At 43.7% G+C, this 19347-nt stretch overlaps 1 protein-coding gene across 1 annotated transcript in view; it reads left to right on the plus strand.

Annotated features, from left to right (window-relative positions):
• The window catches only part of ABCC2 (ATP binding cassette subfamily C member 2), a 67183-nt gene that overhangs the window by 41338 nt on the left and 6498 nt on the right, over positions 1 to 19347 (plus strand). Inside the window, exons 17-27 of the mRNA XM_027112289.1 lie at positions 1553 to 1720; positions 4270 to 4450; positions 9469 to 9589; positions 9867 to 9999; positions 10689 to 10908; positions 11058 to 11212; positions 12852 to 13007; positions 14732 to 14931; positions 16423 to 16549; positions 18139 to 18240; positions 18678 to 18821. Of these exons, the coding sequence (XP_026968090.1) occupies positions 1553 to 1720; positions 4270 to 4450; positions 9469 to 9589; positions 9867 to 9999; positions 10689 to 10908; positions 11058 to 11212; positions 12852 to 13007; positions 14732 to 14931; positions 16423 to 16549; positions 18139 to 18240; positions 18678 to 18821 (1707 nt within the window). The remainder of the gene's footprint in view (positions 1 to 1552; positions 1721 to 4269; positions 4451 to 9468; positions 9590 to 9866; positions 10000 to 10688; positions 10909 to 11057; positions 11213 to 12851; positions 13008 to 14731; positions 14932 to 16422; positions 16550 to 18138; positions 18241 to 18677; positions 18822 to 19347) is intronic.

Here is a 19347-nt window from a genome sequence, read left to right on the forward strand (position 1 = left end):
TAACTCAATTTTGTTTCTTTTCATGGCTGAGTAATATTCCATTGTATATATGTACCACATCTTCTTTATCCATTCGTCTGTCGATGGACACTTAGATTGCTTCCATGTCCTGGTTATTGTAAATAGTGCTGCAATGAACATTGTCGTCCCCTCACTTTCAGTCTGTATGTGTCCCTAGGTCTGAAGTGGGTCTCTTGTAGACAGCATATATATGGGTCTTGTTTTTGTATCCATTCAGCCAGTCTCTGACTTTTGATTGGAGCATTTAATCCATTTACATTTAAGGTAGTTATCGATATGCATGTCCCTATTACCATTTACTTAATTGTTTTGGGTTTGTTATTGTAGGTCTTTTCCTTCTCTTGTGTTTCCTGCGTAGATAACTTCCTTTAGCATTTGTTGTAAAGCTGGTTTGGTGGTGCTAAATTCTCTTAGCTTTTGCTTGTCTGTAAATGTTTTAATTTCTCGGTCGAATCTGAATGTTATCCTTGCCGGGTAGAGTAATCTTGGTTGTAGGTTTTTCCCCCTTCATCACTTTAAATATGTCCTGCCACTCCCTTTTGGCTTGCAGAGTTTCTGCTGAAAGATCAGCTGTTAACCTTATGGAGATTCCCTTGTATGTTATTTGTTGCTTTTCCCTTGCTGCTTTTAATATTTTTTCTTTGTATTTAAGTTTGATAGTTTGATTAATATGTGTCTTGGCATGTTTCTCCTTGGATTTATCTTGTATGGGACTCTGCACTTCCTGGACTTGATTGACTATTTCCTTTCCCATATTAGGAAAATTTTCAAGTATAATCTCTTCAAATATTTTCTCGGTCCCTTTTTTTTCTTCTTCTGAGACCCCTATAATTCGAATGTTGGTGTGTTTAATGTTGGCAAGACAGATTCTTAACCACTGGACCACCAGGGAATTCCCCAGGAATGGTTTTAAAAGGCAACATTTGGGGTGAGGGTTGCAGCTTGTAGACTTCCTTCTGATTGGTTGGTGGTAAAGTGGCAGGGTGATGTTTCAGGAATCTTAATCATCAACCTTCTGGTTCCAAACAGTCTGGGGCTAAGTGCTTGTGGTCAACATGTAGTAACCATCCTCCACCTGGGTTAGAATCTTAGTTTCTGTAGAATAGTTCAATAATATGCATCTAATTGTTAGATATACCCGTTGAAGAGGAGGTAGGACTCTGTTTTATAGTTGAACTATTGTTTCTTGACTGCTTTTCCTTTGTTTCTGCATTCCCTCACTTCCCTAGTTAGTAACGGCTTGAGTCTGCTCCTTGGAACTCAGGGAAGGCCTAGGAGACTAAAGTTTTTTTCTACAAATAAGAAAGGGGGGACACAGGGGTTTTTGTACACAGGAGGGCCCTCCAGTGTCCTGCTTGGTTTCAATCCCCCCTTTCCTTTTATACTCCCTTGAGGGGAACAGGTATGGGAGAAGAAAGGTCATGAAGTTTCGGATAGAGATGTTAATCATAGATTCAGCAGAGGAATCTATGCAGAGGAATTTTAGTGGGACTCAGTTTCAGTACTTAATAGAAATTATTTTCTTCTTCAGGGTATAAATCTCAGTGGGGGTCAGAAGCAGCGGATCAGCCTGGCCAGAGCTACCTATCAAAATTCAGACATCTATATTCTGGATGACCCCCTATCTGCTGTGGATGCTCATGTGGGAAAACATATTTTTAATAAGGTCTTGGGTCCCAATGGCCTGTTGAAAGGCAAGGTGAGAAATTATTTAAAGTGATGAAGACGTGAGGAGGGGAACACATCTCCTAGGACTGCTGGGTACTGAAGCAGATTTCCTTATTTACCTTCCCCCTGGGCTGCTGGGGAGATACAGTGTCAGACTGGTCCCCCAGGAGACGATTTGGTGAGGGCTCCCATCTTGAGATCATAGCTTATGTGGGAACTGGCTAATTTGAGTCTTATTCTCTGGCTCCAACATTGAGCCTTTTAGGATGATTAATTATGATAAAAAGTCCTTTGAGATCTGTGGTATAATAAGAACTATATTTGGTCTTTTTCACTAGGTCCTGGCACAGAGCTCCTAACCCTTAGAATTTCCTGAGTGATACTAAGAATGTCTTTTGTTATTCACAATGAGCCCCTTTAGATCACACCTGAGTTTATGCTAATGAGTGACTTATGGAGGGGCCCCTAGATAGCCTCTGGACAAGGCTGTTCCTCAGAAAGACCAAGTGATGGGAGGATTGGAACTTTCAGCCCCACATACCAATTTCTGGGGAGAGGAGGATGGGCTGGAGATTGTGTTATAAAAATTCTTGAATAAGGAGATTCAGAGAGCTTCTAGATTGCTGAGAACATTAAGGTGCTGGGAAGGTGGCACACCTGGTGAGAGATGGAAATTCTGCACAAGCACCCCACCCCCGAAACCTTACCCTATGCACCTCTTCCATTTCACTGTTCCTGAGTTGTATCCTTTGTAATAAACTGGTAAACAGTAAGTAAAGTATTTTCCTGGCGTCTATGAGCCATTCTGGCAAATTATCAGACCTGAGGAGGGGGCCATGGAAATCCTCAATTTACAGCTAGTTGGTCAGAAGTATGGGTGGGATCCAAGACTTTCAGCTAGCATTAGAAGTCAGGGCAGTCTTGTGGGCTCTGGGTAGCTGTGGGTTTCTGGGTAGCTGGTGTCAGAATTGAACTGTTGGACACTCAGAATCGGTTGGTGTCAGAAAACATGCCAGAGGACCCAACAATTTACCTTGCTGGGACACAGGTCATCCTGCAAGTATTAGAGCTCTACTCTAAGAAGGCACTTTCCTGGAACTCTTGCAGGATGTTGGAGCACTATGCCTGGAAAGGATGACTCAATCTGAATATAGAAATAAGCCTATATGTTTTGGGTATTCATTATGTCGCAGGCCTGTGCCAAGCACTTTGATTGCATTGTCTCATTTGATTCTTGCAATGCCCCTGTGAGATAGTACAGATAAAGTGGCCAGAGCAAGTCACTGGAGCTGGTCATAGGCTTTCCTTACCATAGGCAAGTTAGCACAGTAGGCTGAATGCGAGAGGGGCTGACAGAGCCCAGCGCCCCTTGAGGGTTTGAGTATGCTTCTCACCAGTAGCAAGTCTAGTGTGAGGGCTGTCAGCACTCCATCTGTGTTTGGCCTTTTCCCTTCAAGGTTTTTTGAATGCTGCCAGTCAGAGGGTGGCAGGGTTGACTGGGCTGCTGTCCCACTGAGGCCTTTTGCCTCTCTCTTGGGTCAGTGAGTCCACAGGAACTCACTCTCCCTCCTATGCCTGGTCCTGACTTCTGTCCATAAGGCTAATTGGCTCCATTCATTCATGAACTGAATACCCACCCTGGGCCTGGTTCATTGCAAAGACTGGGCGCACTGATGAAAAGGTCTCATCCCTGCTCTCAAGTAACTTACAATCGAATTGGCAGACAAACCAAAAAGCAAGCAATAATATTATAATACAAGAATCATTTTTAATGGCAGAATATACAAACTACCATGGAAACACTGGAGGAATACCCAATTCTTGCCTGGGGATTCAGGAAAGGCTACCGGAAGAGCTGGCTTTGAGCTGAGACTCAAAGGATGAGCATCTCCCAAGTCTTCCTGATAAGAGCAACCTAGTGTCTGTGGGGCTGTGAAGTAGAGAGCAGAGGCAGTGGGCTTGGGCTGTCTCTCTAGAGGCCCATCTCAACCCCCTAGACCCTATCTGAGTCTCATTACTGATCTGTGAGTTTTTATCTTTCTTTGAGTGGAATCCCTGTTTCAGTAGTCAATGTAGTCCATATATAGACAAGAATACAAGGGATGCCAAGTCTTCCACGCCAGGGAGGGCCTGGGCCAAAGACACAATTTCTTGCCCTATAATGATTCTAACATACTAAACTAATCTGGGCAGTTCTTGTTAGATCAGTTACCTGTTTAGTGGGGGGGGCAGTTAGTTTTGCATGCCTCAATTATACTGATAGCCCTTGATCTCAAGTGACGTCCCTAAGCCCAACTCTTGGCTACCAGGAAGCTGGAGGAAAACGTGTGTGGGGCAAACCTCATTGTCACTACAGGAAAATAACTGTGAATATATCCATGATGACAGGAGTCTCATCTTACACATGGGGTCAGGTTTTAGGATGAGGTGCTGGGAAGTAAAGAGGAAGTAAGAGATCAAGTGGTCAGGGCCACATTTTGAAGGAAAGCCCCACAGTGACTCTGTTTTTCCTTTTCCTTAGTAAGCTAAGGAACATGGTGGACACAGGGCAGTCAGCACAACTTACTGTTATTTTTACAGACTCGACTCTTGGTGACACACAGCATTCACTTTCTTCCCCAAGTGGATGAGATTGTGGTTTTGGGGAATGGCATCATCGTGGAGAAGGGATCCTACAGCACTCTGTTGGCCAAGAAAGGATTGTTTGCTAAGAATCTGAAGACATTCATAAAACAGACGGGTCCTAAAGATGAGCCCACAGGTACGTAAAGAGGATTGGAACAGGATAGAACTTGGGTAGGGAAGGGGTAGAAGTAGTAAACCACCACTATTTACCTCCTGAACTGTTCAGTATCCAGTGAACTAAATTTGGAAATAAATTATCCAGAGATCCAATATCTGTCCTTTCTGTGTTTTGTGTCTCTGTAAAGAAACACAAACATAGAAACTTTACATCTCAGCCAAACTGGGGGATAATCCTGCTCATCTGGTCTCTGACATGCAATCAAAGGGCACTCTTTAGAGGATGACTGGAGATTTGGGGTGATTAGCCCTTGTGGAAGAGACACCAGTGGCACAAGGGGCCCCTTTTAGGGAATGCCCTGCTTCTATTGACTCAAGTCACATATTCCACCCCATCTACCCAAATTCATGAGAACCACTTCCTGGACAGCTTTGTAATACCTGGTACTAATAATGTACTGCTAAATTGTTGATACGCCCTAACAAAGGGATTTGACGAATACACCAAAAGCTACTGGGTGTTCTGAACCAGAAAAAAAATCATGGCAGTTGCATAGTCTCACAGTGTGCCACAGGAATAGCCCCTACCCAATACCACTACCACTGGGGTCGCTGATCAGCCCCAGTCAGTAATGGAGCCCTGGTCTCTGGGGTCCTTCTCAAGAACCTGCCAGCAGTAGTCCTGTGCATGGTTCTGGGTATCTGCTTCAGGTAGCAATTATCAGCAGGAGGTCAGGACTGAGAAAGCAAGATCTGGAGGGTACAGGGGCATTCCGAAAGTCAATCAGAAGAGGCAGTAACTACACAGCCTGCAAGTGGGATCACAGTCAGGCCTTGAGGTCAGGACATGTGATGGTTTAAAACCACAAGAGTCGGAAAGAAAAGCCTAAACCAAGAAGTCTGTAAGCATTGGTGGGACAGGGCGGGAACAAAGAATACGATGGTGTGGGCTATAGGGACTGGGACCCAGCCCAGGAAAGTGGGGCAGGGATTCCAGCAGAAAGGAAGGGGTCAGAGCTTTCTATCAGTCTTTATGTGCTCCAGGACAGGCCTGGAGAAAACAAAAAGTACCTGCTTGGGGACTGAAGATCTCCAGCAAAGGGTAGTGTCTGATGCTGGATACCCCTGAGTTACTGCTCAGTCAGCCACATCACCACAACCTGGACAGTTTTCTCCTAATTCTAAACTTCTTCTGATTTGATCTTCTGAGTTTCTAAGTTCTGTTTATAAACCCCCATGGGTAGACAGCCCCTTTGAAAAATCCTATCTTTTGTGTACAAAAGACAGTTTGCAAAACAGCTCATTAAACCCTTGCTCTGGGAAACATAGATAGGGCATTTCTGAGAAGTTGTATAAGCCCCACTGCCTGGCATGCTGTTGTGTCGGCTCTGGGGCTCAAGGTACAGACTACAAGATGGTAGAATAAAGGGAAGGTCAGGAGGGCAAAGGTTACCTGTATCAACATTGGCTCTGTGTATTTCTTAATTAGCTGCCACTACAGCTACACTACAAATTGGGTGTCTTAAACAACAGAAATGTATTGTCTCACAGTTCTAGAGGCTAGAAGTCCAAAATCAAGGTGTCAGTAAGATTGGTTCCTTCTGAAGGCAGTAGGGGAGGATCTATTCCAGGTCTTTCTCCTAGCTTCTGGTGGTTTGCTGGCATTCGTTGGCATCCTTCATATCAATCTCTGCCTTCATCTTCACATGGTGTTATACCTTATGTGCATTAGTGTCCAAATTTCCCCTTTTTACAAGGACATCAGACATATTGGATCAGGGCCCATGCTAATGGGCCTAACAGAGATGTTCTCTATTTGGTGAGAACTTTTCTTTAGATCCTTAGACATGGTTTCCTGTTGTTCTTTGAATATATTTATCATAGCTGATTTAAGTCTTTGGTAAGTCCAACATCTGTGCTTCCTTGAGTACAGTTTCTTTTGACTGCTTTTTTCCTGTGTACAGTCCCATACTTTCCTGATTCCTTGTATGTCTCATAATTTTTGTTGAAAACTGATCTTTTTCTTTTGAACATCTTTATTGGAGTATAGTTGCTCTACAATGGTGTGTTAGTTTCTGCTTTATAACAAAGTGAATCAGCTATACATATACATATATCCCCGTATGTCCTCTCTTGTCACTCCCTCCCACTCTCCCTATCCCACCCCTCTAGGTGGTCACAAAGCACTGAGCTGATCTCCCTGTGCTATGTGGCTGCTTCTCACTAGCTATCTATTTTACATTTGGTAGTATATATAAGTCCATGCCACTCTCTCACTTCATCCCATCTTACCCTTCCCCCTCCCTGTGTCCTCAAGTCCATTCTCTACGTCTGTGTCTGTATTCCTGTCCTGCCCCTAGGTTCTTCACAGCCATTTTTTTCTTTTTTCTTTTAGATTCCATATATATGTGTTAGCATACGGTATTTATTTTTCTCTTTCTGACTTACTTCACTCTGTATGACAGACTCTAGGTCCATCCACCTCACTACAAATAACTCAATTTCGTTTCTTTTTATGGCTGAGTAATATTCCATTGTATATATGTGCCACATCTTCTTTATCCATTCATCTGTCGATGGACACTTAGGTTGCTTCCAAGTCCTGACTATTGTAAATAGAGCTGCAATGAACACTGTGGTACATGTCTCTTTTTGAATTATGGTTTTCTCACGGTATATGCTCAGTAGTGGGATTGCTGTGTCATATGGTAGTTCTATTTTTAGTTTTTTAAGGAAACTCCATACTGTTCTCCATAGTGGTTGTATCAATTTACCTTCCCACCAACAGTGCAAGAGGGGTTCCCTTTTCTCCACACTCTCTCCAGCATTTATTGTTTGTAGATTTTTTGATGATGGCCATTCTGACTGGTGTGAGGTGATTCCTCATTGTGATTTTGATTTGTATTTCTCTAATGATTAGAGATGTTGAGCATTCTTTCACGTGTTTGTTGGCAATCTGTATATCTTCTTTGGAGAAATGTCTATCTAGGTCTTCTGCCCATTTTTGGTTTGGGTTTTTTTTGATATTGAACTGCATGAGCTGCTTGTAAATGTTGGAAATTAATCCTCTGTCAGTTGCTTCGTTTGCAAATATTTTCTCCCATTCTGAGGGTTGTCTTTTCGTCTTGTTTATGGTTTCCTTTGCTATGCAAAAACTTTTAAGTTTCATTAGGTCCCATTTGTTTATTTTTGTTTTTATTTCCATTTCTGTAGGAGGTGGGTCAAAAAGGATCTTGCTGTGATTTATGTCATAGAGTGTTTTGCCTATGTTTTCCTCTAAGAGTTTTATAGTGTCTGGCCTTACATTTAGGTCTTTAATCCATTTTGAGTTTATTTTTGTGTATGGTGTTTGGAAGTGTTCTAATTCTTTTACACATAGCTGTCCAGTTTTCTCAGCACCACTTATTGAAGAGGCTGTCTTTTCTCCATTGTATATTCTTCCCTCCTTTATCAAAAATAAGGTGACCATATGTGCGTGGGTTTATCTCTGGGCTTTCTATCCGGTTCCATTGATCTATATTTCTGTTTTTGTGCCGGTACCATACTGTCTTGATTACTGAAAACCGGTCATTTTAAATAGCATAACAATTCTGGAAATATGATCTCTCTCCCCTCCATCCTCAACCAGGGTTTGCTTTTGTTGTTCCTCCTGTTTAGTTTCCTGAACTGATTCTGTTAAGTCTTTCTTTGTCTCATGTGGCCATAGAAGTCCCTGCTTGGTTGGCTTAGTGGTCAGATAACGATTGGACAGAGATTTCCTCAAGTGCCTGGAACTGATACGTCACTCAGCCTTTGCTGAGGGGCTCTGTGGGGATGGGGGGTGGGGGTGGACATGTCTGTTTAACATGCCAGCAGGCAGTTTATAGTTCTGCCTCAGCCTTTTTTCCCTGCTTGCACAGAGTCTGAAGGTAAGCCAGAGGTAAGAGAATAGGACATTCTCAAGTCTTTCTTGGGTTGGCATGTGTGCAACCCTACACATGTGTGTGACATTCTCGATTGCCAGGAATATATTGAAGATATCAAAGCTCCCTATGGATATCTTATTCCCCAGGGTTTTTTTCCTCTTAAGTTCTTGGTCAGTTTCTCCTTTGCTCCAACTGTTATCACTGCCTCAGGCAGCTGTGATGTTAAACAACTACTGCTGGTTGTTAGAGCCAACTCCAAGTCAGGTTCTATAAAGACAAGCTCTGTGAATGGAGTTTTCCAGGGAACTGCCAGACAGGTCAAATAATGATACTTCTCCAGAAGTAACGTTTTGAGCATGTTCTGAACCCAGTCTGTTCCTTCCAGCAGCTGCTAGGCTGGTGATTTTCATGGTTACAATGAATGTGTGGCTGTTGGTTTTCTAGGCTACAGCAGATCTAAGGAGAGGGGAATAGGAATAGAGTAAACTAAACTATTACAAAACTTACTTTTCTTTCTGAGATTTAGCCATTTTTCTTAAATAAATGCTCCTTGGATTGTGGCAAGCCTTTGGTTAATTTCAAAGTTACGGAAAATTTGATTTTGACATTTTTTGGCTAGTATGCTCACTGCTTTTACAGAGGTACCAATTTCTGGAGGTCATAACTCTACCATTTTCACAGACCAAGCTGTTTTACCTTTTATTATCAGGATATGTTTTTTAAAATGCTTTAAATTAATAAAATTTCTCAAATTATTTGAATTTCAAGCAGAACATTTTAAATTTACACTCACCTTTTTAGACATTTCTGGGGATTATGACTCTTCTGTTTGTCTACTGTAATCCTTAAAAGTTCTTTCCTGCTCCAAAGGAACTTACAAGCTTCTGGGAATATTCTTCTCCTTTTTGACCGTTTCTCTTCCAGTGGAATATTAACTCACCTCTCCTTTATCCTGGTATTTTTCAATGAGATGTCCTAATAAACAGTATTTCTTGAGTAAAAGATTCCAACCTGTGTGTACATCTGGGATCTCTTATTAAGACCAACAAGATCAGAAAAGACTTTTCTTCTTGTTCATAGGGCTATGATAGCTCTATGCAGCAATCTCCCTAACCTTTGATGTGTCTCCTAGTCAATGAGGACAGTGAAGAAGATGACTATGGGCTGATGCCCAGTGTGGAGGAAATCCCTGAAGATGTGGCCTCCTTGTCCATGAAAAGAGAGAACAGTCTTCATCGAACATTTAGTCGCAGGTTGGTCATATATTCAGCTGGCATCCCCCATCACTTCCATAGTTCCACCTGATCATTCTCTTTTTCTCTGTGGACTTTTTCTGAGTGTCCACATGGACGCTCCCAGCTCTTCTTTTGTTTCTGTGCATGTGGAGGAGGGTTGGGGTGGTGTTTCCCCCATGACCATCTGCTCTGAAATGCACTTTGATGTGAGCAGAGCTACTGTGACACCTGCTTGCAAGAAGACCCTTGGCATGCATCTACATGCTCAGGAAAGCTTCCCCTCTCAATCTCTCAGTTCTAGGTCCAGTAGCAGGCGTCTGAAGCCCTTAAAAGACTTGAAAACTCGGAATGTGAATATCCTGAAGGAGGAGGAAGAACCAGTGAAAGGGCAAAAACTAATTAAGAAGGAATTCATACAAACTGGAAAGGTAAACACCACAGTAAAAAGTACCATTAGAGGTGATATAAGGCTTGGGATTTGAACATTTTTAAGTTTGATGACTTGAATACATATCTACAGAGGGATAGGTCTTGTGTGCTTTGCCAGTCTTTAAATTTATCATTGAAATGTTAGCAGAGGCTCTGGGCTTTTTATCAAATTGTATTTCCATGAAGAATGACATGTTCCCTGTGAATATCCTCATACTACACTTCATGAGGGTTTGATTCCATTCTGATATGTGGTAAAAACAAAAATGCTTTGAGATGCAATTCTGGGAGCCAGAGAACACCAATATATCAAGCTCATAGCACACAATTCAAATTAATAAAACTTAAAACCAAGTTCTTAAATTTAAGATCTTAACTTAAACATTAATAAAACAAATTCCAAGGTCTGTGGTATAGCCTTATCTGTCCCGCTCTGTTTTTATATCTTTTCCTCTTAATTGCATCTAGAAGCTCATTAATAATCTGATGGTTATTTACCCTGCATTATATTTCAGCATTGATTATTATCATGCTGGCCCAGTACAGAAATGTGATCACAGACTACCAAATTTTGCCACCGGCTCTCCACTTTCCAAAGGACTGTACTCCCCCTATGATTGGTATTCTAGGTAATTCCTCACCAAAAGCCGCTAGGAACTCTACTAATATTGAGGTGGGGGCTTTGCAGGTGAAGTTCTCCATCTACCTGAAATACCTACAAGCAATAGGATGGTGTTCGATATTCTTCATTATCTTTGGGTTTGTGCTCCATTCCGTGTCTTTTATTGGATCGAACCTCTGGCTCAGTGCTTGGACCCGTGACTCTAAAACCTTCAATAGCACCAACTATCCAGCCTCTCAGAGGGACGTGAGAGTTGGTGTCTATGGAGCTCTGGGATTAGCACAAGGTATGTGTGACGGCTACGGCAGCCATCTCTGAGACACTCTGTCAGGTCCATGTCCTTTGCCTGGACTCATGACAAATTTGCTATTATGTCCTGCACAAGTCTTCAGGGATCCCTGTGCATGGTGCTGACTAAACTGGCTCCATTTCCAGGTATATTTGTGCTCATAGCAAATCTCTGGAGTGTCTATGGTTCCGTCCACGCAGCAAGCATTCTTCACAAGCAGCTGCTGAACAATATCCTTCGAGTACCCATGAGTTTTTTTGACACAACACCCACTGGCCGGATAGTGAACAGGTTTGCTGGCGTAAGTATCTCAAGGGTTGTAAGACATGTTTATATGCTGAGGATCTTTTTATTTCTGACAGGGAAAGAATTCTCATGTGTCCCTAGGCAACACTGGGCAGTTCCAGTTTTTTGGTCCACTCAGCACGCAGATATTTCTTGAACACCTTGTGTGAGGTCCTAAGGATCCGGGGGTTACAGGGATGAACAACTCTTTCCCTTTAAGTAGCTCACCATCTAGTGAGGGGGACGGCCAAGGAAGTAAAGGATTATGATAGGATATAGGAAAACCAGTAACAACCATGTGTACAGTGGCATTCTTGGAGTACAAAAGAGTGACAGAGAAAAGAGATACCAGCTCAACCTGGGTGATTGAGGGTGGGAAATGTCAGAAAAGGAGGGACTTAACTCATAGAAGTTAGCCAGGGAGATGGCGGGGGTAGGGGATGGGTGAGTGGCAGAAGCAGGATGTGAAGGATTGTTCTGCAAAGGGAAAAACACAAGTAAAAGCACTATCACTAGTGTGACAGTGAATAAAAGAGATAGCAGGACAATGCTTTGCTTGGTTGCCGCCTCCATCCCTGAATCTCCCATCTTTGATGCTTTAAAAATAAGTAAACAAGGTCTGGATTGTGGAATCCTATAATTTTAATGGGGTTCTCCATCGACTAAAGATTCTGAGACCCTTAGCATTCATTCATTCAACATATATTGAGTACCTTCTATGAGCCAAGGACTGTACTAGGCATTGGGATGCTCAGTAAATGCTAAGATCATATAGATGGCTCTCTTCCATGGGCCAGACCAAAGTCGTTGATTCTTAATGAACATAAGGGGGAAATTTCAAGAACAGAGGAAACCAGACAATTCTGAATAATATTCAACTATCACCAACAGAATTTTCAGTCTTCTGTTTGTAGAAGAGGGTGCACATTTTTTAAAAAATGTCTGAGGAGCTCTGAGCCCTTATTTGTTTGGTCTTGGAGCAGATACAGAAAGTCTAGCTCCCAGTCCACAGGCAGGTTCTGGGGACATGGTGACTGCTTCAAAAGTGGGCAGGCCCCCACTTGTCACCTTCCTGTGGAACGAAGATGGTGGGCATGATGTCACTGGAGACAACTTAAATGGGCTTTCTGCTCTTAAATGGAACCTAAAAAAGTACACAATTTTGGATGGGGAGATTTCTCACAGGAATTTTGCAAATGTTGCACACTCTTTTCCACTGTTGTTATATATATATAATTAATCTTCCGAAAAAAACACAGAGATCTTACTGTGAATTACTTAGGCAACAGTCATATTTTGCTAACTGCTTCTGCATGAAAAAGGAAACTGTCATTAATTATACAGTATGTTTTGCGGAGGAGGTGGCTCAGACCATAAAGGAGAATTATACCTAGGGTCCTCTGGAGCTGATGACTGAGCCCTTAAGAGGAGATAAAGGAGGGGGTGGAGGAAGGAAAGATGGAGAATCTGTGCCAGGTAAGGGTCAAAATTAATCTGCATAGAACTAATAGCTGGTGAGGATTTCTTTTTTTCTTTCAACCCTGGACATATAGTTATTTGCATTCTGATGTGACTGAGCAAATTCGCAGCTGGAACCGAGATGTAAAATGTCATAGGAATTCATTAGCACACCATCTCTCCTTATGTGTCCCTAGGATATCTCCACGGTGGATGACACCCTCCCCATGTCTTTGCGCAGCTGGATTTTGTGCTTCCTGGGCATCATCAGCACCCTGGTCATGATCTGCCTGGCCACTCCAGTCTTCATCATCGTCATCATCCCTCTTGGCATCATTTATGTGTCTGTTCAGGTAGGTTTGGAAATGGCTAGGTTTCCTTCCTTCTCTACTCATAAAAGCCCAAGCTCCTTCCTGAGACTCTTCTCTTGTGTTTATTGCTAGTCACTCTCCCCTCTCCAGCATCTTCGTCATTGAGCCAGATAATGACATACCCAAGGAGCCCGTAGGCCACTTTCTGAAGCTGAAGTGTCAGCACTGATGGGTGGGTGGAAGTTCACGGTCAATCTCACCTTAACTTCTGCCCCGCACCCCACAAGTGTAAGTGGGGCATATTTATGTTTGGATCCAAGACTACTTTGAGGTTGGCTCTGGACAGTCTTGAAGCTCTGTAAGACCCTTCCCAATGGTAAGGCAATTGGTTGCTTCTAGAAGAGTTGTGCTAAGGCTGCTTCCTTGGTTGGCTTAGGATTATCTGCTTGGAGATGTCCCTCAGCAGGAGCCCAGTCTGTTTTCACTTCAGGGCAGTTCTCCTTTCACTGGGGTGTCTGTGGGTGGCTTAGGCTCAATTCCAGTGTGTTCTTGAGGACACAGCTTAAAAGCCAAGCCTCACAGAAAAACCAGAGCAAGTGTAAGGGGCTCCATGACCATGATAAAAACTGAGGAGGGGAGGGAAGCTGTGGAGAGAATTCTTGTTCCACCATTTACCTTTGGGATGAATTGATCACCTTGAGAAAACAATTCTGAAGCCCTTCAGTCAAGGGCAGACTTGTGGCCTGTGGTAAGTTGACACCACCTGGTGTTTGTGTTGAGTTCCTCAGGAACATCGTCATCTTTGTCAGTAACAAACCAACAAATAAGAGGCAGGATCTGGGCTTCCCTGGTGGCGCAGTGGTTGAGAGTCCACCTGCTGATGCAGGGGACACGGGTTTGTGCCCTGGTCCGGGAGGATTCCACGTGCCGCGGAGCGCCTGGGCCCGTGAGCCGTGGCCGCTGGGCCTGTGCGTCCGGAGCCTGTGCTCCGCAGCGGGGAAGGCCACAGCAGTGAGAGGCCCGCGTACCGCAAAAAAAAAAAAAAAAAAAAAAAAAGCAGGATCTTTGAGGAAATTTCCAGGTATAACATTTTGAATTCTGACTCAAATGCCCAGTTCTTCCCTAGTTTCAACAAATCCTCTTGGAATCTAGTAGCACCACTAACCCACCCCACTGAACCTCCCCCTTCAGCCTGCGCTATTACATCCAGTTCTTAGACCCTCAGCATTCCACACACCTCCAAACGATCTTTACCTTCACACACTGTCAAAGCACAATTTTGGTCACTTACCTGATTATTCAATTTTTATCAAAACCTTGGCATACCTTTCTTGGACCATTTACTGCCCATCTCCACTTTCCACACCCCTCGGTTCCCAGCAGCATTTATAAAATCTTTTAGAGACTGTTTTTCTAACCACTACAAAACTGTCATTTAGACAATATGTGCAGATTCTTGGGACCATACGGATTAGGCTGACAAAACTCCTTATGTGGTTTGAAAATTCCAACCTCTAGGGCTGAGTGAGGTGTGGTGTCCGCGCTTTCGTGCTCCTCTGTTCCCTCCAACCCCAGATCTTCCCAGCATCCTCTTCCTCTGAGCCTCTCTCATTTCTCCTCTAGTCAGAGATGAGACCAGAGCCGCTTCTCTGTTCAGATGTGAGCTGTGGCCTCAACGTAAAGAATACTGGGTCACGGCCATGAAGGAAGAGGTACAGCGTATGTGATATGATTGTATGACTGAGTCTTCACTTTTTTGGGTCCAGATATTTTATGTGGCTACTTCCCGCCAGCTGAGACGACTGGACTCTGTCACCAGGTCCCCAATCTACTCTCACTTTAGTGAGACTGTGTCAGGTTTGTCTGTTATCCGTGCTTTTGAGCACCAGGAGCGATTTCTAAAGCACAATGAGATGGTGACGGACACCAACCAGAAATGTGTCTTTTCCTGGATTACCTCCAACAGGTGAGGCTGCCCCTGGATATTCACCCAAATATGTGCTTCGGGGTTCTGCACTTTTGACATTAGCTGTGGGAGGGCAGGCATGGCCAGTGTTGTGAAATTCACCCTTGCCAAACACGCCTGTCACGTGAGTAGAGAGGAGAAAGCATGAGCTTTGGAGTCAGAGACTGGGGGTCCCTCTGTCCGTTCTGCCACTTACCAAGCGGGGTGAATTGTCTTGACCCCTCTCAGGAAAATCTCATTTTCTTTGTTTGTACGATGGCTGGAACACAACCTACCTCATAGGCTTATTGAGGGAGTCACATGACATCTGTGAGCATTTGATAACCCAGGTACTGTTCACGTGCTGGGTGAACTGGATATTCTCTGTTTGCTTCCCTGAGAATGGATGTGAGATTCTCCATAGGCAGGACACTCTTTGTAGGGTGGTGAAAGAAGCAGAGGTTGGAGGGAGGAAAGCTGGGAAATTTTAGGCAAAATCAATGATGACAGAAATGAAAAGCTCACATCCTGTGAGATGAATCCAAAAAGGGTGAGCATTCTTGATTTCTCCAGCTTCATTAGACCCTGGCAAGAAGTCATGTGTCCTTGGAGGAGGAAGGTCTTTTTCAGGAAGTGGAAACTCTTGAGTGGCTTCTACACTGTCTTGCGGTGTGAAGGGCAGGCTAATGATGCTTAGTATTATCTGGAACATGGAGAGGTCAGAAATTTGATTGTAAAGATTTTTTATATCTTAGATACTTTCCAAGAAGGAAACAGGCATAAGAGTCAATTTTCTGTTGGACCCCCCCCATTGTAAAATATGTATATTTATTTGTACACGTGCTAGAATTATTCAAATTTAGTTAAATACATTTTACTGGGAAAGTCCGTTTTCATAAATTACATCAATCTACACACTATTCAGTTCTCTACAAAGCCCGACATACCTCCCTGTCATCAGCTCACACCTAATTTCCCTCCACCTCCAGCTTCTTCTCTACCTTTTTAAAAATCACGAAATCAGACAGGGTACATTGAACCTTCCTGTGGTGATTTCTTTCTAACCTTACATTTGGATTCTTTATGCCATTGTTTCCCATGCCTAATCAAAAGAACTCACTTGGAACATTTGTTAAAATGCAGATTCCTAAAACCCATTCCCTGAATCTCCTGGGGAAGAGTCCAGCAATTTTTTGCATGAATTTGTGTAATTTTAACAATTGCCACCAGATGATTCTTAAGATTTGGCAAGTTTGGGAGACATTGGACTATAGGATTCTCTTAGTTTAGCAAACTTTTCTAGTATCTTTTAAAATGCGATTTATTTTCTAAAATCCAATTTAAAAGACTTTAGGAACACATGGCATAGTCAAATTGAGACACCTCCTAAGAATGCAGCCCTACCAACTCAAGCCCTCTGAGAATGTTCTAGGAACACCTAGGTTGCTGGGTAAGGTAAGGAAGTGGACACCTCTCAGTGACACCTCTTTCTCTGGTTCTGTTGCCCTCCAGGTGGCTTGCAATTCGTCTGGAGCTGATTGGGAACCTGATCGTATTCTTTTCATCCTTGATGATGGTTATTTATAGAGATACCCTAAGTGGGGACACTGTGGGCTTTGTTCTGTCCAATGCACTCAGTGTGAGTCTGAAGGTTGGGAGTTTGGCTGAATTAATGCATTATTCTTAAATGGAGCCTCGGGTATACCGTGGAGTCTGTGCTCTTGATTCCTTTCTAGATCCAGAGGGATCCAGGGGAGACTGAGGTTCAAACCCTAGCTCCATCTCTTACTAATTGTGTAACCCATGGACAGGCTCCTTTCCCTTTCTAAGTAGGTACCAGTGTCATCTGGGTAACTGGACATAAATTGTGTTGCCCTGGGTAGTTAAGGAAGCAATCTCAGATGATTATCTAATAGTTTCCTGTCTGTTTGCTTGATTATGATCAAAAGAGAAAATAAATGAGTTTCTATTATAATGCAGCAGTAACCAGAAACTCTTCTGAACAAATAACTTCTATGTTTATTTTGTTAAATCACAGAATAATTGGAGTTAATTTTAATAAAGAATATAGAGTCTAATAGAACTATATAATGCATCCCCTGTTTGACTAAGGGATAGATATCAGACGTTATTTCCTACCACTCAGCCACTTTGCTACCACTGGCACTATGGTAAATGTTTAATGAATGATACTCATTTAATGAGTCATTTGGCCATCTTTTGTGGACTCTTTCTGAACTAATATACTGGGGGTCTGCACAGTTACCAGCAGACTCTATATGGTGCTATTTTCAGTTGGCGTTAATAAGGCCCAAGGTGATCATGGCGGGACACCCAAAAGGACTCTGTCATTTACCAGAATCACAGGGTTCCTTGTGCCACTGCCCTTTCATCCCCTCATTTCTAGGCTTATTAACCTAGGACAGATGGGGCAAAGAGTTGGAGAACTATTATACTGAACCAAAATAAAAACATTCAAATATCAACAATTCATATGGTCCAGGCTTCACCAAGTGGTTACTTGTAGTCCCCAGCCTCCTGTGCTCTCCCTCTCTCTAACCACCATGTGCTTTACAAAGATTCCCTGTGTTTATGTGCCAGGACTACATTGTTGCCTGAAAAAAGCTTGCATGTGAGCAGCTTGCCTGAGTAACCCATGGATTCCCTGGACTCTGGCCCAGATCATGACAATCATCTTTCTAGGGGTTAGATGTTATCTCTGTAATGGCAGGAAGGCACCTGGAGTTTATTGGGGTAACAGAGGACAGGGGTCCATGTGGATGTCCCACCTTGAGGGCTGGGTTCTCAGTGGAGCTGTTGTTGAGAGTAGAGGTGGCAGCTATTTGGAAGGCCTTCTCCTACCCTGTGTCTTTCCTTATGCTTTCTCCATTGGTAGAATGCCACCCATAACCCCTAAGGGCTTACAGGCAGGAGACCCACGGCCAGCCTCTCCAGCCTCAGCTTTGGCCCTAGGCCACTCCAAGCTAGTAGTGCCTTTCCTGTGAGCACCACACAGTTGAGCGCTTAATTGTCCTCCCACCATTCAATGCACCGGCCTCATTTCCTCCCCCAAGAAGGTGTGGATTGTCTCTTATATTTCTCCTTGCTCTCTTGTAGAGCCCGGCATAGTGTTGGGTGCAGAGTAGGCACTAGATTGACCTTGTGGTTTAACTGGTTGGGTTGGTTTCTGAGCCTGAGATGATCCTTAGTCTTCCAGTTTTTCTGTAGATCACACAAACCCTGAACTGGCTAGTGAGGATGACGTCAGAAATAGAGACCAACATTGTGGCTGTTGAGCGAATAAATGAGTACATAAACGTGGAAAATGAGGTAAGGAGGAATCAGAGGAAGCCAGGGACAAGGCCAAAAAAAAAAAAGCCACCGCTTTGAGAATGCATCTTCACCTTATCTAGAGATTTCACATGGGGTCATAAAGGTTCTCTGGAAGTTTCCCTTGCTCTAACTGAAAGAACCTAATTTCTTGAAACCTAAAATAGGTAATGGTTTGGGAGAAGTCAGGTCTTGGGATGCACCAAGTTAAATGGTGGCTTCATTCTAGAGATGCACAGAACAACCTCGTGGGATAGGGTTTCTTTAATTGAATAAGGTAGGACCCTTCTGGAAGTACCAGTCTAGTTCAGTCTATTCAATGCAGATGCTCACGGGTGGCTGGCACACTGCTACCCTGTTCTGTGACATGAGTCCTGTGGGGACTGTTGAGCGAGTTGTCACTGTGTAAAGCACTTTTCCTCCTGTCGCCTTGCCAGGCACCATGGGTGACTGATAAGAGGCCTCCAGAAGGTTGGCCCAGCAAAGGGGAGATCCAGTTTAGCAACTACCAAGTACGGTATCGGCCTGAGCTGGATCTGGTACTGAAGGGGATCACTTGTGACATTAAGAGCACTGAGAAGGTAGGTGGAGCTGAAGAAAGGCCTGGGTGAGTCCTTGTGAACATAGAGGTGGAGAGCAGTGGACTCTGGGCTTTCATTAATCTGTTGGAAGTGAGAGGGTTGGGGCGCTTCCTCTGCCCTGGGGAGGTGTAGGGACACAGCGCCACCACCAGAGGGCAGGATATCCACACAGGATCAAACAGACTTAAGCCTGTAAGGACTCTCTTGCTCAGCCCTCCCCTATCTCCCTGTCTGCTGACTGGGCTCATTTCCTGTAAGCGCCGAGGCTTGTAGAGGGGAAGTCAGGAGGAAGCACCGGCCTGGGGAAGGAACTGGTGGGAACAGCTGTGTGCAGGTTTGTCCCTGCAGAGAGAATGGCCTAGTTCTCCCTCTGGTCTGCAAAGTCCTGGTATGGTTTTCTTGTTCTCTGAGGACTTGGGGTCTGATGCAGGGCCAAAAATATGTCTAGGTACTGATGCTCAGGTCCAGGTCAGGGTCTGCTTCTCAGACCTGATGGCAGACCCAATCCTTCCCTTCTCCTCACTTT

Source organism: Aethalodelphis obliquidens, unplaced genomic scaffold (assembly GCF_003676395.1).
Source record: "Aethalodelphis obliquidens isolate GAN/ISIS:26980383/991018 unplaced genomic scaffold, ASM367639v1 scaffold11, whole genome shotgun sequence".
Lineage (NCBI taxonomy): Eukaryota > Metazoa > Chordata > Mammalia > Artiodactyla > Delphinidae > Aethalodelphis > Aethalodelphis obliquidens.